The sequence below is a fragment of the Rhinolophus sinicus genome, chromosome 3 (assembly GCF_057876585.1).
Source record: "Rhinolophus sinicus isolate RSI-liver-muscle chromosome 3, RSI-T2T, whole genome shotgun sequence".
Lineage (NCBI taxonomy): Eukaryota > Metazoa > Chordata > Mammalia > Chiroptera > Rhinolophidae > Rhinolophus > Rhinolophus sinicus.
The window spans coordinates 101445916-101468093 of record NC_142503.1 but is presented as its reverse complement, the minus strand read 5'-3'; the positions used below and the strand labels follow the sequence as shown (position 1 = coordinate 101468093).

Genomic DNA, 22178 nt, shown 5'->3' with positions numbered 1-22178 from the left:
TCCAGTCGCGAAAGGCTACACACCACTCCCAAATGCACTTTCCTGATTCTGTGTCTTTGCCTGGAATACCATTCACCCATCTCCTTCTTTCGAAATCCCAGACTCTTCAAAGTCTGGCTCAAATGCTGCCTCTTCTAGGACAAAGACATCCTGATGCCAGACGTGTTCAGTCACATTCTGCCCAAAAGTCCACAGGGGCTCAGACATTGGCAGTGTAGGGGAATAGGCCCAGGGAGGGCAAAGGACTGGCTTGAGGTCACACAGCAAGTTAGTGGGGCTGCTGGGTGGCCTGGGGTTGCTCTGTGAGGTTCCTGAGGGTCAGCAGCCCTCTCCAGACCATGAGTCCTGGTCTGAGGTCTGGGAAAAGAGCTGAGGACATGGGAACCTGGGGGATAGCCAACCTGTCTGCGAGGCCTGTAGTCCTCAAAGATTGTGCCCATAAAAACCCAGCAGAGAACTTACTGTTCCTAGAATACAGATTCTTGGGCTCACTTCAGATATTCCGTAGCCTGGTGGGGCCCAGGAATCTTTGTGGTTAGCCACAGCATGAACACATATGCACATGGCATGTGAAGCACACACAATGCACAGGCAGCTGCATGTACAAGTTCCCAGAAATCGCCGGGGACACAATATGCACATGTACAGGAGCATGCCCAAGGCACATGCACACACCCAAGCCAGGAGCCACCACAGACACACCTGAAACACCAAGCACGCACAGCGTGAAGGTTGGATGGCAGAGCCCCTCACCCCGCCCCCAACCCTGCTCATCTCCCCAGCCCTTTACCTCTAGCTGGTCCCTTCTGATCTCAGCTGCCTCCCCCTGGAAGACGTAGATCTTCTTGTGGTGGACCAGGTGCAATGGGGCCAGTGGCCCCTCTATGGCAATGGTCACTTGTAGGGTGGCATCCGTGTGCACAGGCCCTGCCTCCACGGAGAAGGCCAGGGTGTCACGGGGGCTGAGGCTTCCGTTGTGGCTGTAGAGAATGGCCCCGTCCAGCAGATCCTGCTGCACGAAGGCTGTGGCTGGCTGGCCAGCCCGGAGCAGCTGCCCCCAGCGTGGGCCAGCTGTGACCCGGTAGTGGACCTCATCCCCACTGCGGATGTCCAGGTTGGTGTCTAGCTGCAGCACAGCTGTGTCGATGGTGCCCTGGCCTCCTTGGGGGACCACGAGGCTGGAGCCATTGGCCACTCGGAGGTAGGGCTCCGAGGCCTGGACTTCAAGCAGTGCGGTGGCCTGGTGCTGCCCGTCAGACACCTGCAGCTGGATCCAGCCACGGTCAGCTCCCGAGTGCACAAACAGGACTCGTCTCTTCCTGAGGTCCTCCTGGGTGAAGCGGTAGATGGGCCGTGTGGGCTCATCCACAGACACAATACTGCCAAAGAGGAGGTCCTTGCGGGTCAGCACCAGCTGGGGGTCAGCAAAGCCCGAGTCGGCGTCACTGAAGGCCACGTCATCTGTAGTGAGCAGCCGCTGCCCACCCCGGGCCACGTGGAAGACCCGGCTGATGGTCTGCACTGGGGCGTGGTCGTTCACGGGCTGGATGGCCACTCGGAAGACACCCCGCACCTCCTCCCAGGCCATGCCACCGCTGCCCTCGCCCTGGCGGGTCGCCACAAATGGGATGTCATCCTCCGTGGTCTCAGAGTCGTCATGCTGGTACAGCAGCCGGCTGTGCAGCAGGTCCTCATTGGTGAAGGATGTCACCATGGTGGCCTTGTCCTGTGGCCCCCGCCATGTCAACCTCCCATGGCGGGGCCGCTCCATGACCTCATAGAGATAGCTGGCACTGTTGAGACTCTTGACGAAGAGATGGTCAGCAGACAGGATGGCCTCACCACCCTCGGGCACCGAGAGGAGGAAGTTGGTGAGGACGGGAGCATCTGGGTCACCACCGATATGGATGGGGAAGGTGTAAAGTGGGGAGAAGTGTGGTGGAGCTGTGACACGGAAACGGAAGACATCCTCGACTGCCTCTGAGGCACGTGCGGTGGCCCCATAGGTCACCCGACCAGCGCGCAGGTCATCCTGCGTGAAGCCCTGACCGTCTGACAGCCTCGTGCCCTGGAGCCGAAGATTGCCCTTCCTGGGGGCCTGAACCACCTCGTAATGGAAGGTGGTAGGGCTCGGGGCTGCCTCTTCCAGGGTGGCCTCCAGGTGGGCTGTGGTGAGGGCCTCCTGCCGGGTGTTCTGTGCGTGCAGTGGCTCTAGCCGCAGCAGCCTCACGGTGGCTCTCTGGACCCTCACTGGGAAGGACAGATTGCTCAGGGTCTCCTGGCCCACCTGCACCTCCAGGGCCAGCTTCTCCACTGTGTCCTCGGCACGGTACTGCTGGTCGGTGCTCAGGTACCTCACGCGGCCCTGCTCCACGTCCCGTTGGTGGAAGGCCTGCGTGGCCTGCCACTCGGCACCCTCTGCCCCGCCTGCCCCCTGTTTCTGTAGCTCTCCGAACTGCAGGGCCCCAATGGCTCGGAACAGCACACTCACGTCCTGCCCCACAGCATTTGTCTCCACCGACAGGTTGGCAGGCAAGACCAGGGCCGCGGAGCCCTGGGCAAGGTGCAGCCCGGTGTTGTGGCGGATCCGAATGGCTGGCCGGACAGCCACCACCTTCAACGTGCTGGGGGGACTGGCCTGCAGCCCATCACTGACCCGGAACATGAGGTCCTGCGTAGGTCCGCCGCGGTGCACGTAGACGAGGCTGCCCGCCTCCAGCTCCTGGCAGGAGAACTCTGTCACTGGCTCCCTGGGCTGGTCTCGGTGCTCCACGGCGCGGCTGGCTGGGGCCCCGAGCAGCTGGAAGGTGAGGCCCTCACAGGCAGAGTCGGGGTCATAGGCCTGGAAAACCTCAGGTCCCAGTGGCTTCTGTGTGTGTTCCAGGACCACCATGAGGCTGCCGTGTGGGAAGATAATGCGGGGCGGGTCGTTGACAGGGTTTACCTGGATGGGCAGAATGTACATTTGGCCCCTCCGAAGGCAGGAAGGCACAGGCACCCGAGCCGTCACTGACACCTCCAGCACCAGCTGGTCAGAGGTGTCCTCGGAGCCGTCGTGGACGAAGCGGGCCCTGCGGTTCACCACGTCCAGGAGGGTGAACATCTGCCGAGCCTGCGCGCCTGGGATGTCCAGCTCCAGCTGGCCGTGGCGTGGCCCGCGGCTCACACTGAACAGCACTTGGGATTTGCGCAGCTCAGCCTCACTCAGGTCCAGAGTGGGCTGCAGGTGCCGCCACTCAAGCCAGGCTGTGCCACCCTCAGCCACCACCAGGGGGCTGACAGTCAGCAGCTGGGTGAAGTTGGCAAAGACAGGAGGCAGCCCCGGCTCAGGCACGCAGGGCTCAGGCAGCTCCAAGGCTGGCCACGCCTCAGGTGCCAGAGTGGACAAAGCTCCATAGGGGCCATAGGCGTCCTCTTCGTACTCGTCTTCCTCAGACCTGCAGCCGGCCACCATGTTTCGAGTCAGCAAGGCTTCCCGGAGCCCCTGCCTCTGGCCATTGATGCTGAAGTCCTCCATGCAGCCCAACAGGGAGACAGTGACGGCCTCCGGGGCCAGGCCCAGGCGGTGTTCCTGCAGGTAGCGAGCGGCCTCTGCGTCCAGCCCCCCAAGGAGGAGACTACCACGTGGCTCCAGGTAGCTGAGGACCCCACGGTTGGAAGTCCGTGTTGGGTACTGGTCCACAGAGATTTCCAGCCGGTGAGCAGCCATGTGAACACTGACCTCGTGGGGCTGCCCATCGGCCACAGGCACACTGTTGTGAAGCAGCATGGTGCCCTGGCCCTTCTCGACCACAGCCCGCAGGTGCCCCTCAAATATGTCCACATAGATGAAGTCCCCACGCCGGCCCCCTGCCTGGAAGGCCAGGGGCGCCTGCTGGCTCCGCGTGGTGAGTGTAAACTCCAGGGTGCCTTCATCCTGAGTGCTCCAGGCAGGGAAGGCAGCCAGTGCGTGGGGCCCAGAGAAGCCCAAGGCCACATCATCACCAGCAGAAAACTCTTCAGCGCAGCCCTCATGCACGTCCGGGGTCAGTGGCTGGAGGAGGCTGCGGCCATTGAGGGTGGCTGCATGGAGGCAACCCCTCAGGGGTCGGCTGGTTCCCCTCAAGTAGGGCAGGCCTAGGCTCCCAGGACCCCCCAAGAAGAGCCCATAGGGCACATCCAGGGAGCCCCCTGGGACTGGGGCCGAGGCGTTGAGGAATCCATCAACGGACAACCAGACCCAGCCATCGGATACTGCCAGCCCCACAGTGTGGGGGATGGAGTCACTCAGCAGTGTCTCTGCGGGGGTCTGCAGTCTCAGCTCCTCCTGGCTGAGAACAAGTCTGACCTGAGGAGAGACGGGGGTTGGGGGTGCGGGAGAATTGTGAGTCTACAGCTTCTGCTGGAAAAGTGCAGCTGGTCCCCAGGCACTCTTGGGTCCTTGTCATGCAAGCCCTGTCCTTCCTGCCATCTCTTTACTCATCCATCAAACACTCACCAAAGTGATCTCCGTGGGGCCTGCACGGGCTCTGGGCCCCGAAAGGAGTCAGATGTGGTCCCTGCCCACAGAGAACTGACATCTAGAAGATGCTCTCCTGGACATTCAACTTGGATTTTTTTACTCTGCCCCTCTTCCTTTGGATGAGAGGTGCCAGAAAAATCACGCTGGGATAAAGCAGATTCTACCCTGAAAATCACAAGCACCTGGGAACCCCCTGCCAAGGGTCCTGAGTAGGCCAAATACCAGGGGTCACCAAGGCAGCCAGGCTCATGTTCAGGGACAGTGAGCCCAGTCAGAGGCTCTGTGCTGTGAAGATTATTAAGAAAAGCTCCCTGACCTGGATTGAGGTAAGATCCTTGGGGAGAAAAGAGGGACATGGTTTTGTCTCCAGGACACTGACACCAGAACTAGCTCTGGTGCAGTGCTCCCACAACCAGATGGCAGAGTCAGGGAACTGAAGGAGCAGAGCGCTAAGAACTGTGACCTTGGGAATCGAAGCACAGAACACCTCTCTGTCTTATATCTGACAGAGAGGGAAAGCAGCAGGACCAAGCTGTACCAGGCTGTGTTCAACAGTGACACCTTGTGGCAGTGAGAAGCAATGGCAGTGGCAAGTGGACTGACGGATGACCAAACCAGTCTTCTCCCCAGTGGGGTGTGGGGGCAGATGTCTCTCCCAAATTTGGACTAAGACCTTGGCTTCTCAAACTCTTAGTGGTTAGGGGGAAGCTTCAAGAGAGAGCCAGATGACTCTGCTAATAAAGATTGTGGTGATTTGAAGGATGAAATGGAAAAATGAAGAAACTGTGACAGCACAGCTGTTACCATCATCGACAAATGTGGTCGGTGCTATGCAGAGGGGCAGACGTGATCGGTGCTACGCAGAGGGGCAGATGTAATTGGTGCTATGTAGCGGGGCAGATGTAATTGGTGCTATGCAGAGGGGCAGACGTGATTGGTGCTACGCAGAGGGGCAGATGTAATTGGTGCTATGTAGCGGGGCAGATGTGATCAGTGCTATGTAGCGGGGCAGATGTAATTGGTGCTATGCAGAGGGGCAGACATGATCGGTGCTATGCAGAGGGGCAGACGTGATCGGTGCTACGCAGAGGGGCAGATGTAATTGGTGCTATGTAGCGGGGCAGATGTAATTGGTGCTATGCAGAGGGGCAGACATGATCGGTGCTATTCAGAGGGGCAGGCGTGATTGGTGCTACGCAGAGGGGCAGATGTAATTTGTGCTATGCAGAGGGGCAGACGTGATCGGTGCTACGCAGAGGGGCAGATGTAATCGGTGCTATGCAGAGGGGCAGATGTAATTGGTGCTATGCAGAGGGGCAGACGTGATCGGTGCTACGCAGAGGGGCAGATGTAATTGGTGCTATGTAGCGGGGCAGATGTAATTGGTGCTATGCAGAGGGGCAGACATGATCGGTGCTATGCAGAGGGGCAGACTTGATCGGTGCTACGCAGAGGGGCAGATGTAATTGGTGCTATGTAGCGGGGCAGATATAATTGGTGCTATGCAGAGGGGCAGACATGATCGGTGCTATGCAGAGGGGCAGACGTGATCAGTGCTACGCAGAGGGGCAGATGTAATTGGTCCTATGTAGCGGGGCAGATGTAATTGGTGCTATGCAGAGGGGCAGACATGATCGGTGCTATGCAGAGGGGCAGACGTGATCGGTGCTACGCAGAGGGGCAGATGTAATCGGTGCTATGCAGAGGGGCAGATGTGATCGGTGCTATGCAGAGGGGCAGACATGATTGGTGCTATTCAGAGGGGCAGACGTGATCAGTGCTACGCAGAGGGGCAGATGTAATTGGTGCTACGCAGAGGGGCAGATGTAATTGGTGCTATGCAGAGGGGTACACAAGGGATACTGAAGACCAGGACAGGGGACCCAGTCCTGGTGAGTGCCGGGAGGAAAGAGTGTCTGTCCATGCTGAGACTTCAAGGAGAGGCTGGAGTTAGGCAGGTGCAGGGAGCAGGTAAGGCAGGCACCAGGCAGAGGGAGTGGAGTGAGAAAAGGCCTAGCAGCAAGAGACCACAGATAACTGGGGAACTGAAAGCCATCAGTGTGGTCAGAGCCCAAAGAACCAGCTATGATTGTGGTGAGAAGTGAGGCTGGAGACCAAGGGGGTGGAGTCAGCTCATGAGGAACGCACCGCTTCTGGGATGCTACTGTCCATTTCACAGCAGAGAACTTAAGACTTCAAGGTGAAAATGACTTGTACAAGGTCACACAGCTGGTTGGGTGCCACTGAAAGATTGAGTAGTCCAGCAGGGAGCTGTCACTGACCTGCAAGTGTCCAGAATAGAGCTGCAGGAGGAGGTGGTCAACTGGGCCTGCTGCCAGGAGAAGCAGGGCTTCGGGCTGGGATGTGGAGAACTGCAGCTGTAGGTCTATGTTGGTCAGAACTGGGGCCATGAGCACCTGCAGGTGGTTCTCCCCAAAGAAGGAGGCTGTGTGAGAGAGGGTGCTGTGGTCAGGGCTTAGACCCTGGCCTGGGGGGGGGGGTGCTGCAGAGTGGATGGGTGGGCTGTGGGGAGGGGTTTCATGGCGGCGGACCCTCATGGTTCTCCTCTGTGGTGCTGTCCTTGGGCCGCGGCCAGATCCCAGCACTGCTGGGTCCTGGCACTAGAAGGCATGGCCTCACCTTGTGTCCAGCCCAGGTTTTGCCTCTGAAGGAGGCCCAACCCAGCAATTCCAAGCAACTCAGTTCTCCCTCTTGGAGGTTCCTGGGGCCAGGGCTCCTGCTAGCGATGGTTCTCCTCTCCTGGGTCCCAGTGGAAACTCCACCCTGGATCTGGCCCCTCCCTGGCTCAAAGGGAAACCGTCACTGATATGACCACATGCCTAGTGGCCACAAACCCCGGACTGGAGTTCGAGGAGAACAACCTGTACCACAAACTGATCCTCATTCAAATCCCTCCTCCTAAGCGCCCGACACTTTGGCTCCTGGGCCGCGCTTCCCATGCCACTCCCCACCTCCGTGTGCCGGCTGGGGACTGGTGGCAATGCTGTCACGCAGCCCACCCGCCACTGCTTTTCTCCTATGCCATGTTCCCAGCTGCCTATGGGGGTGGCAGAGGCAGCTTGTTGGCCTGAGTCCACTGAGGAGCAAAGGCTTTGGGGCCAGATAAAAACCATATGCAGTGCTGGATCCCAAATGGGCCCAAACTTCCTCTATCACCCCACATTGCATTGTGCTGTAGAGCTAGTAGTGGTTTCTGGGGAGCAGTCAGGTCCTGCCCCATCGTTCCTACCATGGCAAGGGAGCCAGGGAGGACAACTGCCGAGTTCTCCAAGGTCTGGGAGGGGCTGGGGTCTGCTGGGCAAGGGTTCCCCAGGGTTAGTGGTCACTGTGCAGGGCCCCACACTGGGACACCTCCTATGTTTAAGTTGCCACCTCCTTCCAGGCAGTTTCCCCAAATTACCTTTCTTGACCTCTAAACCTGCTGCTACAGTTTCCGGTCCATTCCTTTGTGGAGATTAAGGCCAAATATAACCTTGACTGTGTTCCTGGACATCCAAAGCTGGGGTTGGGGGGGGGGCAGGCAGGAATGGGTGACAAAGATGACTCACCCCATCTGGGCTTTCCTGAAATCTTGCGTGACTGAATAAAGGCTGATGGCCTTGATAGGGATGATGTGGCACCAGCCGCATATCTGCTGGTCCCCCGCCAGCCTGAGCCAGCTGACATGTGCCTGAGGAAGTAGCCACGGAAGGGGTCTGAGGCCTGCGTGCCCTGAGGGCAGCCAGCACCACCGAGGGCTGTCCAAGAAACCCGCTCTTCCGCTGGGCTGACCCGACATCCCTGCGAGTGATCGCCGTTTGCCAGCACTTGCTGGCAAGCCCAGAACCTCGACTCAGACAGGAACTGCAAAACCGTCTGGGCGGGCACAGCCCCGCCGGCCCAGCAGCCCTCGGCTGGTGAGGGACAGGCCAGGGGACTGGCAGGTGGCAGGCACCTATGGGGTAGCTTATCTGCAAGGACATTCTAAAGAATAAAAGCACACCACACTGAGGGAAGCCACAGCACAGAGAGTGGTCCCTGCAGGTGGCAGCCACCCCTGTGGCCGGCTGGAGCTCATGGCAGCTGGCAAGAGCTGATTGTTAAATTTTTAGGGATTTTTGTGAGCCAGATGATGTTGACCAGTGAGAATATTTATACTGTGGAAAGAGGCTCCCTTTCTCCGAGAGAGCCTGCTGCTAAACATTGGTCTGCCAGCCCCCCACAGGGAGAGGGGCATCCGTCTCACTCCCTGTGTGGGCGTGAGCCCACACACCCATCCATACTCCCTTTTGCTAAAGGTGGAGGTAAACCTCCCAGGGTATGGTCAGGCTCAGGGCTCTGGACCAGGCAGGAACGGAAGTAGATGGCTGGCTCTGACCACTGGACCACCTGTCTCCAGTGCTCTCCCAGTAGGGGAGAGCAGCAGCCTGTTTGGCCTGGTTCTGCAGGCTGGGGGGGAGGCAGCAGGAAGCAGAGGTACTTGCCAGAGGGCTGGGGTTTGAATGGGCTCATTGAGGGGCTGGGCCCTGCTGTTTCCGGTGGGGCCAGGCGGGTAAGGGCTCACACAAGCAGTGTTGTGCTGCTGCTGGGAGAGCACAGGCCAGGCAGCCTCCACACCCAACCGCCCCAACAGAGGCCTCTGAGGCCTTGCTGGCCAGGATTTTGGAAACTCTGATAGCGCCTCCCCGACCCCCCTTCAGGGTCTCCTTCTTCTGCCCCTCTTACTGTCTCTAATGGGCTACAGTTGCAAGAACCCAGAATCCCTGTCCCGGAGGGCAGTTGGAGGGGGACTCTGAATGGACAGGGGGTGTAGGATAAATAAGTAATGAGCTAGGAGTTAATCAATCCCTGGGGGCTTCTTGGGGGAGGTGAGAGCGGTGGAGAGGAGCAGAGAGGAATGAGAACAGGCAGTCTCAGAGGGCAGCAAGACAAGTGAGAGGCTGGCGGGAAGATATAGGCTCTGCAAAGTTGCAGACAAAGAGGGGTGGTGGGAAAGGGAACATGGACCAAGCTGAGCTTAGTGGCCTGATGGGGTGCCGGCTGTGGGGGAGAAGAGGAGGCATTAGCACTGCCTGGAGACCTGCCCTTTACTCTACTGGGTCAAGAAGACCCATGATTAATCCAAACAGCAGCTCAGGCCTACAGCAGCTCAGGCCTGCAACAGCTGCAGGAGGGCCCCATGCAGGCCTCTGGGTCACCCCTCCCCATCCTTCTGCCTCCTATCGGTGGGAATTAGCCTAGAGGTCCCTCCAGTCTGGGGGTCTGCTGTCTAACACTAGTGTGCAGAGGGTTCATGCTGTGGGCTGCCTGGGTGGTGCCAAGCCTTCAGCATGGGGGAGCGGAAAGCCCCAAAGGGTCTGGGGACAAGTGTGGGAGCAGTATGGGGTTCTCTGCCTGGGAGAAGGTACCCAGGCGAGTGTCCAAGGCTATGCAGATGTGTATTCACATGTGTGTGCAAGTGTGTGGGTGGCTGCTAGGGGCGTGTTTTGGGTTTGCTTAAGGCTGTGTGTTTGTGCATGTGCGTGTGTGTGGGCAGGGAGCTGCCAGGACAGAGCAGCCACTGTGCCCAGGCCTGCCCTGCCCCTCGTACCCACCCGCCATGACTCGGCTCTGCCTGGCTCCATGAAAGGGCCCTGTGTTCCTGGAGGGTTCCTGCACCTCCTGCCCAGCGCCCACCCACCCAAGAGGTTTGCTGAAGGTGGAGAAGGCCCACAGAATCCCACCCTTCCTGCCCACAAACAGGGCACTGCTGTCTGGGCCCAGGGCTGGGTGGCTCTAACCCTCTCCCTGAGACGAGGGCTGAAGCACAGAAAGAGTCTGTGTCCTTCCCCACCAGTCCCTTGTCACACAGACAGATGTACGGGGAGGTGAAGCTTAGGCCAAGGGCCCCTAGCAAGCCACCCTCCGGCAGGGCACGGGCTATGCAGGTATCTCCTGGCTCCCTGGGCGCACTCCTAGAACACTTATGAATGGGGACCTGATTCCTGCCCCTGGGGGACCCCAAACACAAGGCTCACTTTCATCACGATGCCCACGTCTCTGCCTGTCAACAGGTTCTTGGGACGAGCAGTGACCTGTGGGGAGTATACCTGCCCATCAGGCCCTCCAACTCCTCCCAGGCTGGCCAGGGGCAGGATTCAAGCATGGGTGCCTTTCTAGTCTGAGTCCTCAGAACCCCTGGGGCCAGACTGTCTCTCTCCCTGGCTTTGTCTCTTCCTCCTTGTCTTGACTGCTCAGCCACCCTGCTGCCTGTCTCTGCCTCTGCTCACCTCTCCCTATCTGCGTTTTTGCCTCCCCTCTTCCCCATCCTTACTGTAACTGGGAGCAGCGCCCTGGCCCTAGAACAGTCTAGAGAGCCTGGCTTGGGTCCTCTCGCCTCCTCAGCCCGGGGCACCCCCTCCCTGTGACGGGTTCCACGACACCCACGTTCTCTGCAGCCCTGCCTGCAGCAGCGGACTTGGCTTCTGCTTCTCAGTCAGAAAACCTGAAGCCCCAGAGGAGAAACAATTTGACAGGGAGAAGCAGAAAGTCTGCAGTCTCGGTCCTGCCACCTGTCTGAGCCCCACCCACATGGGCACCCCCCACCCCACTGCACTCCCTGGCAATCGATCCCTGTGTGCCCACTCCCGCCACATTCCTAGTCGCCTGGGGGCAGCCAGGCGGCCCTAGAGCCAGCATGCGTCATGGGCAGTGGCAGCATTCCTGGGTGTCTGCTGCCTCCTGACTTTATAAGGGAGAAAGTTTGGGAGCCCGGAGCTGCTGGGTAGGATGGCCGGTGAGGAGTGCCTGGATGGACTCACAGTTCAGGGTGGGCGGTGGGAGACTTGGACATGTGTACGTGGGAAGGTACACCTAGTGGTACTGAAACAGAGCAGGAGCTAAGAGATGGATGTGGGGTGAGAAGGCAGAACCATATTCATTCACTCACTCACTCACTCATTCACTCACTCATTCACTCACTCACTCATTCACTCACTCATTCACTCACTCACTCATTCACTCACTCATTCACTCACTCACTCATTCACTCACTCACTCACTCATTCACTCACTCACTCATTCACTCACTCATTCACTCACTCACTCACTCATTCACTCACTCATTCACTCACTCACTCATTCACTCACTCACTCATTCACTCACTCACTCACTCATTCACTCACTCACTCACTCATTCACTCACTCATTCACTCACTCACTCATTCACTCACTCACTCATTCACTCACTCACTCATTCACTCACTCATTCACTCATTCACTCACTCATTCACTCACTCATTCACTCACTCACTCACTCACTCACTCACTCACTCACAAAGACAGTACTGCAGTGACGGGGATGGAAAAGGAGAACCAATCTGGGAGAGTCAGAAGACTGAGAAAGATATTAAAACTGAGAATGGGAAATAAAGACCCTCCTCCTCCACAAAGACTGAACTCAGGGATCCAGACTGAGGCCTGAGGAAGGAGATGGAGGAGGAAAAGCATGAGAGCAGAGAAGGCCGGATGTTGGCAGTGAGACTGCTGCTGTGGACAGGAGTGAGGAGGCTGAGGAGGGGTACCCGTCAGCCAGCTGGGCAGCGAGGGGTCCTGCTCTGGGTGAAGCTGGACTCCTCCACCATAGCCCCTTGGGGTTACAAGCACCAGGGGTTACAAATCCTGGTTCCTGGTCAGGGCGGACGGGTAAGGCTGGGCAAGTCCCCCTGAAGGAGTCTGAGGGACTGCGGATTGGGGTTTTCTGGGAGGGCCAAGGCAGGGATGAAGGACCCGTCTTCCCTCATGGGGATGTGTGTGGGGACCTGCGTGAGGGCAGGGACGGGCCAGGTGCCCTTCCTCTGCAGCCAGGTACTCCCTGAGGCACTAGGCCTTCCGAACCTCACAGCAGATTCCCAGCACTCCGCCCCCAAGCCAGGGAACCCCTGAGGAGGCTGGGGTGCAAAGCCTGATTTAGAACCTAGTGGCGCTGATGTACCCTATGCTGCAGAGCTGGGAGAGCAAATACGCTATGAGAACTCAGTCCCACAAGCACTGCAGACCCCTGCACCCCTGTACAGTGGGTGGCCAGAGGTAGTGAGTCTGGGGCAGGAGGGCTGTGCTGTAGGGTGCCATGCCCACCTCCCAGGCCTCCTGGGCCAGGGAGAAGCTGTCACTGTCTATTCAGGTGTCAGCCTGTTCTACAGCTCCCCACAGGCTCAGCCCTCCCCAACTCCCTTTCCCCCACGCCTCTTATCTCCTAAGGTAACATGGGGCAAGGGTACAGGGACAGACTTCAGGCCAGACCAAAGGGCAACATAATCTGCCTGTGGTGGTAACACTGGAGCGGCAATAGCCGAGGCTAGATGACTCACCACCTGCCAGGCTGGCTGCCTGGGAGATGCTCATGTACCTGCAGACCTGCAGTGCTTACTACCTGTGTCCCTGATTCCCGCTAAGTCCATAACCGAGGGCCATCCCAGCGCCTGCCAACTACCAGGCCTGAAAGCTACAGTCATAGGGACGATAGTTCAGTCTCAGGGAGCTTGAAACAGCAGCCATCCCTCTCAGGAGACTACAGTTTGTCCCAGGGTGCGGGAACAGCAGGCCCCTGCGCTCAAGGGCACGTCGCAACACTCCAGACTTTAGCTGGGGTAGGGATGGCCCCATCCCGCCTTGCTTAGAGAACTCTGAGCCATAAGACTCACTGTCAGGGTCCTAGACCTTGCCTCTGGTTGCCAGGCCAAGGAGAACAGGGCAGGACACTGGCTTCCTCAGCTATTGGCTGAGCCCTGACCCTGGCCACTGGCCTCAGCTATGGGTCCTCTAACCAAATGCCTGGAGGCCACCCATGTGAGGAGCATACACTGGGGAAGATGTCCAATTTAGGGACCCCTCTGGAAGGGGAGAACCCCTGTAGAGGAAGCAGGGGACCAGCGGGGTTGGAGATGCTGAGCTTGGTCCATAGACGCTGATGGGGCAAGGGCGGGGTCAGGGCTGGAGCCCTGGGCTCCCAGCCATGTGTCCATACCCTGGAGCCATGTGGGGCACAGAGGAAGTGGGAGGGAAAATGAGAGGTTTTGCTGGAAGAAGCAGCCCAGAGTCCACCCAGGCTGGGAGGCTGGGGCCGGAGGAAGCAGGGCCCTCAGTGGAGTCTTTGTGGAGGCCCTGCTCCCCAGGCCCAAGGCATGTAGGGGTGGGGCTCCTGTGGCTTGGAGCGATCTGAGAGGTTTTCCCTTGCCTTGTAATTTTCCTCCTTACACAGGGAGGATTTCCAGGCCCTCTCCCATATCCGCCTTCCCCTGGCTTTCCTGGCCCTGGAGGGAATCTGGGACCCTTATCTCAGTAAGTGAGGCTGAGGTAGGGGTTCTGGAGGGAAGAAACAGAGTGAGGGACCTCGCCTGGCTTCGGGCCTACCCAGCCCCCCAGCCCGGTCCCTGTGGGGTAGCTCCCATTTTACAGGTCAGGAAACTGAGGCAAGGAGGGCAGTCAACAGTGCTAGGGCCTCAAGATGAGCATTGGGCTATGGCCCAGCGGGATTCAAGCCCCTGTGGGGGTGGCTCCTGAGCTGGGTGCTGTGGTATCAGGGGGTGTTTGCACACAGAAGGGGTGTGTTGGTTGCTACATGCGCCTTGGAAGTGGAGCATCTGCCTGGGTGTGAGAGCTGGCCCCCTGCCCGGGGAAGACGTACTTTTTCCCTTCCTGTCCCTGGGGCTCCCTCTTTCATGTTGGAGGGGTGGAGAGGGGAGGGAGTGAGGAAGGGGGGCAAGCATTTGCTTTCCATGGGTGGTTTGGCAGCTGGCCTCTCCCTGCGTGGCTAGATGGGGTCTGGCTCTGGGGCTGGTGGATCAGGGAGGGAAATTCTTTAGGGCTGGCTAAGGATGGCATGTTCCAGAAACCAGTGATAAGTGCAGGCCATGCCCTTTGGGGTCTTAGAGGTCAGGGAAGAGACTGGAGAGACAGGAGATGTGGGCTGCACCCAGGGTGTGAAGCCTGCCCCCAGGAGGCTGATAGGCCAGCCCCTCTAGGGCAGAATCCAGAGCTGCTCATCTGTCTCCCCTTTGCTCTGGAATGATACACTGCTGAGGACAGGCTGTTGGGGAGGTGTCTCAGGGCTTGGAGATAGAATTTGTGAACTGGGGTGGGGGGACATTGGAAGCCATGATCGTTAGTCTGGACAGAGGCCTGGACCAGTGTGGCCCAGCTTACGCTCAACAGGGTGTGTGCCTTGGAGAAGCCACTGCTATCTCTGCCTCAGTTCTTCCATCTGAGATATAGGAAAGGGGGATGGGATGACCCCACAAACAGAGGTCCCATGTGCAGGAGGCTGGGGGAAGCAGAGGCTTAGGTCAGGGACCTCCCCAACACACACACACACACACACTCACTATGCTCAGAGCCACGTGCTGCCATATTCTCTCTGGTCTCAGTTTTGCCATCTGTGAAATGGAATCTGGATAGGGTGACTGACACACACACACCTGGCCCCTGGTCAGCTCAGCCCAGCCCAGCCCAGCCCAGCAGGAAGTAGCTGGTGGAGAGATGTGGTCACTAGAGTGGGTAAAACAGAGCCACCTCTGGCCTAAGGGGCCACAGTCTGGGCCAGCCTGTGAGCTCTTGAGGACAGGGCCCAGGGTGTCTATTATCCAGGAGGACCAGCCACATGTGCTGACGGAGGAAGCACACAGGACTACATGGCGGTGGCATTTGGCTCATCCGAGGGCTTTTCTGTCGGCAGAGCTGACAGCAGAGGGCTGAGTTCCCGCCCTGGTGGTGTGCTGGCAGGAGGTTGTGGCCGGGAGGGGTGGCCCAAGCAACCTCAGTGTCCTCGCTGGCAGCCTCTGTGCTGAGCAGGTGCCCCAGAGATCCTCAGACTGCAATCCAGCCCTCACAGGCCCAACTGCTCTTGGCACAGGTTCATGCCCAGCACCCCACCAAACCTCCAGCCCGCTCGCACTGAGCTGTGCTCACCCACCACACTCCCGGGCCCATCTCTCTTCCCTGGCCTCTGTGCTATGATACCCACATCACTGTCTCTGGCACCAACTCTCCAGGGCTCTGGGCCCACTTGTCAATGCCCCCTGGACATCTACACCCCAAGGAACCCCCAAACCCAAGCCCACCCATCTCAGGCCAGAGTCAGTGTGATCTTCCCCCCAACCTATTCCCCGTCCAGTGAAGATCCCACCACCTACCCAGTGCTGGGCAGAAATCTGAAAGTCATTTCGGACATTCTCCCTCCTCCCTCCACACGTGCCACCCATCCTGCCCCTAAATTCTCCTTCAGACTTCTCTCTCCCTCTCGCTCCTCTGTGCCATCCCTCGGGGCAGATGGTCACCATCCCTCACTGGCTTCATGAATTTCCGGCCTCGTTTTGCTCATAGCAGCCTGTTAACCTAAAATGAAAGTCACTCCACCGCCCTCCCTTGCCTGGAAGCCCCCAAAGGCTCGCCATTGCCCCCCAGTCAAGCCCCAAACCCCCAGCGTGGCGACCTTGCCCCTGCCCCACAGGCCTTCCTGTGCCCTGCCCTTCCCTTGAACACCCCATGTGCCACCCTCACCACACCTTGGGCTATTTTACACCCACACCTGTCAGGTGCCTACTCCCGATCTCTGCTCGGGGCCTTCTACCCAGGGGGCTCTTCTTTCTTCTCTACCTGTGCCATGCCCTCTTGCCCCCTTAGGAAAGAGGTTGTCCTCACTCTTCCCCGTAGCCCAAAGCTCCTCTGCATTAGGGGTGCAGAGACACTGAACTGAGGCTTGGGGAGCTGTGTCAGGAACCTTTCTCCATTAATACAGAGTTTTGGGGACAAGACTGGTTGGCTGGTGAAGGGAGATGGGAAGAAAGGAGGGAGCGGCCCAACAGGTGAGAGGGGGAGATACATTCTCTAGGTGGCTGCAGGGGTGGTGGTGGTGGGGGTGGTGTTCACCTGGGGGCTCGAGCTGCTCTCCGCAACCTGTCTCACTACCTGCTTTCTTTCCAGGGACCCTCTGCCCTCCAGGGCCCCATTGCCCAGAGACAGGGGTCTGGGACAACGGCTGGAACAGGGTGGGGACTGCCCCAGCCAGGGAGTGCTTTTCTGGGCCTGTGGTGACAGAGTCTGGTGCTTGTTTTTAAAGAAAATAGAATCAGAGCCCCTATTTATAGCTGGAGGCCATAGTTACAGACAGGAGATGGATGGGGTTTGAGGTTGTGCAGGGGCTGGGAGGTGGGTCCTCCCAGGCCCCCTGCCCCCCTTTCTCATCCGCCAGAAAGTGCCTGTGGGATCTTGACATTCCCTGGGACAGGATGTAGCTGTGCTTTGGGACAGGGGAAGGCGGGACTTGGGTGAGAGGGATGGAAACTTTCTCTCTGGACTAATCCCTGGGTCCCAGAGTCCCTGTGGTAATGGGTGGAGGTGAGGTGTGTCATGTCTGCCGGGAAGGCAGAGGAGGACCTGCGGAGGGTGGGGTGCCGGCTGCACAGGGAGCACTTTGGATTGCCACCAGGATGGGTAAAGGAAGGAGAACACAGCAGGGCCAGAGCGATGGGGCCGACAGAGCCAGAGAGAAACAGGGACGGGGGAACACGATGTGCAGCCCAGCTGACCCTGGGAGTAGAAAGGGACACAGAAGAAAGCAAGGGAAGGAGTGGGGGCTTCTGTCCATCTTCCTAGTCTCTTGGTAGAGTGGTCACAGTCTGTGTTGGATCCAGTGACGAAGGGCAGAAAGTACACATCTCTGTGGACTTCAATTCAGAAAGCCAGGCCATGCCCACTCTAACCCCCCAGGGCCCAGGGCCTGGAGACCCTCTCTGTTGCTGGCAATCTCAAGTTAGGAGGCCCAGACTTATCTGGAGGCAAAGAAACGCTGTGGGGGCAGAGATGATGCAGATGGGCTTTGTCACTAAGATCCCCGAAGGACTGTCCAGGGCAGATGGGGCAAGGTGGTGCCAGGACCATTGGGGATGGGTCTGGGCTCTGGCTTGCTGGACGGTGAGTTCCCCAGGCCTGGAGGGGTTGCAGCCTGAGGCTCTGTCCTGAGCTCACACCTTGTGCCAGCCTCTATTCAGACTCCTCCCTTGGTTGGGCCATTGGGGGCTGTAGCCTGGGGCACGTGTCATGGAGCCATAGCCACAACCAGTGACTCAGAGAGTTAAAAAAAGGAGCAGCTCCAAGTGGTGACTCAACTGGCTCTGGAGGGCTGGGTGGGTCTAGCTGGTACAAGATGGGGTGGTCTGGGTTTATTTTTGGCAGGGTGGGGCTGGGACCAGGGGGTGGAAGATGGGAACTGGGGGTGGAGAGGAGCTGCTACTTTCATTCCGGGACAGCCCCAGGGTACTGTGCCACAGAGGAGGGCAGTTTCCCAATGCCAGGGAGCTCTGGCAGGCTGGGCCATCTCCCAACCCCTCCCAGGCGTCGCCCACCCTGCTGTGTGGCCCAGGACCAGCACCTGGCTCTCTCTGGACAGAAGCAGAGTCCCCGGTCCTGTCCCCAAGAGGCCTGAGCTCATAATTTTAGAGCTGACCTTGGAGCCTTTAGATCCTACCCAGATGCCCAGAGAGGGGCAGAGGTCTGCCCAAAGCCACACAGTAGGGCCAGGGATCCCACACAAGGGCTACATAGCTGGCTCAGGTCCCTACAACATCTCCTGTGCCTCAGCTGTCAACAGTTGGAGGGACAGGCCCCCATCTGAGTGCAGAAGCCCCCCCTTGGTTTCGCTTTCTGTGGCTTCAGGTACCCATGGTTAACTGTGGTCTGAAAATATTACATGAAAATTCCAGAAATAATTCATAAGGTTTAAATTGTGCACCATTCTGAGTAGCGTGATAAATCATCGCTTTGCCCAGCGTCTCCACACTGTTTCTGCTGTCTGCCTGTTAGTCCCTTAGTAGCTTGGTGGTCAGGGTGGCTGTGGCAGGAGTGTAGTGCTCATGTTCAAGTCACCCTTATTTTACTGAATAACAGACCTGAAGTTCAAGAGCAGAGATGCTGGCAATTTGAATATGCCAAAGAGAAGGTGTGAAGTGCTTCCTTTAAGTGAAAAGCTATGTATGTACAGGCACAGCTCAGCAATAGTGCGGGTTTGGCTCCAGACCACCCCAACGAAGCAAATATTGCAATAAAGTGGGTCACAAGAATCGTTTGGTTGCCCAGTGCACATGAAAGTTATGTTTACACCATACTGTAGTCTATTAAGTGTGCAATAGCATTATGTCTAAAAAATGTACATACCTTAATTAAAATAGATTTTATTGCTAAAAATGTTATCCATAATATGAAAAATGGCACCAACAGATTTGTTTGGCACAGGGTTACCACAAACCTTCAATGTGTAAAAAAGCAAGCAGTATCTGCGAAGCACAATAGTGAACTGTGCCTGTATAGGAGCGAACATAGTGTATTCAGGGTTCGGTGCTATCTGCATCCACTGGGGGTCTTGGAACGCATCCTCCGAGGATAGGAGGGACAACTAGACCTGGCCTGGAAGGGCTCCGCTGGGCTCCAGATGGGTGGCTGGAAGTACGTGGGCACCAGATGCCCAGAAATGGAGCCTCAGTCGGCAGCTGGTGCCTGGATTTCATTAGTGCACAGCCGGGGAGCTGGCCAGTCTCAGCCCAAAGGTCTGTTGAGAAGTTACCTCTATGGGGGTGAAGGCAGAGGATGCCCACACAGTGGGATCTCAAACTGGTGCCCAGGCTCTGCCCAGCCTCTTAAACAGAGTGTCCCTCCAGCTGGCACTTCCTCAGGCTACTCATTTCCTGAGACTCACTTCCCCTCAGCCCTACCACTTCTGATCGCACATATACAGGGACTCGTCACTAATACCCTGATGGCTCCAAGCAGCCTGCACTGAGATGGTCCTCCACTCCTTGAGCGTGGGTTCTGCTCCGCCTGACGCAGCCTCTATTGCTTAATGAGTAGTGGTAACAGCCCATGGGACTCTGGCAGTTGAGCCACCTCCCTGCCCTGGCTTCCTGCCCTACGTCTGGGCACCCCAAGGGGAGGGGCGGGCATGGGCAGGTGGGGGTGGTGGTGAAGAGAGGCGTCTGGGCTTCCCTTATGTGGGAGGTCCTTGTGCCCGCTCTTCTCTTCATCCCCACCCATCTGCTCCCGGGACAGGTCTGAGTTCCATTTGGTCATTTGTTGAGTACACATGTTCTACACTCCAACTCAGTGCAGTATCCAAGTATCCAAGGGGCTATTAGGCTTTGGGGCAGGGCCAGGAGGGGCTGTCCTGCTTATCCTCACAGTGGGGGCCGGGTGTGGGCCTCAGCCCAGTGGTGAATCAGAGGCAGACTCCCTCTGCCCCCTTTCTGAAGGGTCCTGGGCAGGCTGGCAGCAGCAGGCTGATAGCTCCCTTAGGAGCCCACTTCCTCTTTTCCACGTCACTTTGTCCCACACAGACCCTGTCACAGGGCCACCTCATCCGATCCCTCCTGCCTTGGAACCTTTCTCGAATGTTCCTAAGCAGGAGCCCCATCTTGCTGGGGCTGCCCCCATCCCAGAAGGGGAGGGTAACCTCGGGAGCACAGATCTGGTGACATTTACTCCTGGTAAAGGGCATAATCCCCAGGCACGGAGGACGTAGGAATTGTTCATCCCTACTCTAGAGAGGAGGAAACTGAGGCTCAGAAAGGCGGAGTCACAGCCCAAGGTCATGTATCGAGTGGTGGGGAGGAATTAATCCTAAGCTCTCTAACGCTGTGCTCCTGACCATCACGTGCCTGGCCTCCTGCCTCCCCCAGGCCCGTGCAGGGTCCCAGAGCTGAGGGCTCACAGTGGGTGAGGTGTGCCTGGGTCAGCACTGAGGGAAGAAGGGGATCTCATTTCCAGCTGCTCCAAAACACACCAAAAAGGGGATTCATTCCATTCCGGACCACAGTGCGAGTGTGTGTGTGCCTGTGGCCTGCCTGGCTGGCCTCCAGCAGCAGGAGAGCTGGGCTGTACATAAGGGAAGGGGGTGGTGTCGTGGGAATCAGCCTCCTGGGCCCACTGATATTTATAGCTGCCCCCTCCTGAAATGTGGGCGGGAGGGGGGTTGCTCTTAGGTGGGAACGGAAGTTGGTCTTCGCTCCCCAGCCCCCTCTATGACCCCAGAGAGCAAGCTGGCCCAGGCCAGAGGCCCTGCTCTGGCGGTAGAGCTAGGGGCTGTGTGTCCTGAGTTGGGTGGGGGTTTCCCCCAGAACTTCTGGCTTAGAGGCTGGACACTCTCCTTGGTAGGCCCTGAGCCAGGCTGCTGAGCAGCAGTGTGTGTGTGTGTGTGTGTGTGTGTGTGCGCGCGCGCGCGTGCGCGCTCCTACTGGGTGTCACACTGGTGGAGGTCATGGACCGGGAGGCAGAGGTCTGGTTAGGGTAGGGGGAGAAAGGCCACAACCCCATAGGGTTGGAGGGCAAGGCCCCAGGATCGGGGCAGACCAGGCTGTGGGCCTCAAACATCAATGGTTAGGAAGGCTCCCAGGGCTGGTGGGGCTGGAGCTGGACCTTGAAGCATGGAGCGAAAAAGGGAAGACCAGTTGCAGAGAACAGGTTGAGCAAAGGTGGAAGGGTGGCAGGGGTTACGGTGCATTACCTGGTGGCCTAGTCCGTCAGCTAGGCTGTGGGCGTAGGGTCACCCTGAACGTGGAGGCTGCCATGTTGGGGGATGGCACCGCTGGGCCTCAGGCAGGTGGTACCATGGGGCTCCTGCCTGTCTGGAATGTCCTGTTTGGCTGCAGGAGGGGCAGCGGTGGGATGCTGGGGCAGGATCGGCCAGCCCCCAAGCCCGGTGCAGGGGAAGCTCCCTGCCTTTGGGCTCCAGACTCTGCTCCACCTGGGACCCTTGGTATCAATCATGATCTAGATTCTCTGAAAGCCAGAAAGTTCTTCCTTTTATCTGACCTGAATCTGCCCTCCTCTCAGGACGTTTTAACTCAAAGCAATTCATTGGTTTTTAAGACTTTTTTTTGTTCAAGCCACGGAACACTTCATCGAAAACAAAACCTCAATCTATAAACATGTTCATGGAGCTGCTATGCGGGGATTGGGGTGGCGCAAGCATCCCATATTCCCAGACACGGGAATGTAAATCCCAGGAGCACCTCGGGGACAGTCTGCAAACCCTTGGTTGGCTCAGTGACCTTTATGCTCCTTTGTGGGCTCCGTCCTTTGTGGGCAGCAAGTGAGTGGAAACCTCTGGGGAAAGCAATGGGAGATCTGCCCTTGGGAGCCGCTGGTCCTGTGGGCAAGGCCACACCCAAAACGGGGTGTGAGGACAAAGAGGCCCTGTTAAGGACTTGCTGTGACTGAGAAAGTAGCTGTCCCTCTCTGGGCCCTGGTTTCCCTATGAACCATGGGGCCTGGTGGGGCGTCTCAGCAGTAAGGTCTGGGAGGGAAGGTAGTCTCGCTGACCCACCGTGACAGCTAAGCCACGAGAGAGACACACACTGAAACAGTTTAGCATGAGCGGTGGCAGGAGGCCTGGCAGTCAGCTCCTCTGCAGACTGGGAGGCAGGGCATGGGCAGGAGCTGAGTGGGAAGAAGGAATGGTGGACAGGACAGGCACTGGCCAAGCATGGGTGGGCCATGCTGCCAAGCCGCCTTGCCGGCAGCCCCAGACAAACTACCCTGCATCTAAGACACATGTGCCTTCATGTGCCATCCCAGCTGTCGGAGGAGGAGTGGGCGCCTTTCCAGAAGAGGACTTCCTTCTGCTGTGAGAAAAGAGGGAGGGTTTGGAAAAGG

At 58.1% G+C, this 22178-nt stretch overlaps 1 protein-coding gene across 2 annotated transcripts in view; it reads right to left on the bottom strand.

Moving 5' to 3' along the window:
* Positions 1-22178, bottom strand: part of CSPG4 (chondroitin sulfate proteoglycan 4) — a 36510-nt gene that overhangs the window by 10226 nt on the left and 4106 nt on the right. Inside the window, exons 2-3 of one of the 2 annotated variants that reach the window (XM_019751004.3) lie at positions 6784-6947; positions 791-4327 (exon numbers count right to left, since the gene is read on the bottom strand). In XM_019751004.3, the coding sequence (XP_019606563.3) occupies positions 791-4327; positions 6784-6947 (3701 nt within the window). The remainder of the gene's footprint in view (positions 1-790; positions 4328-6783; positions 6948-22178) is intronic. The other variant, XM_019751005.3, reaches the window with a different exon arrangement.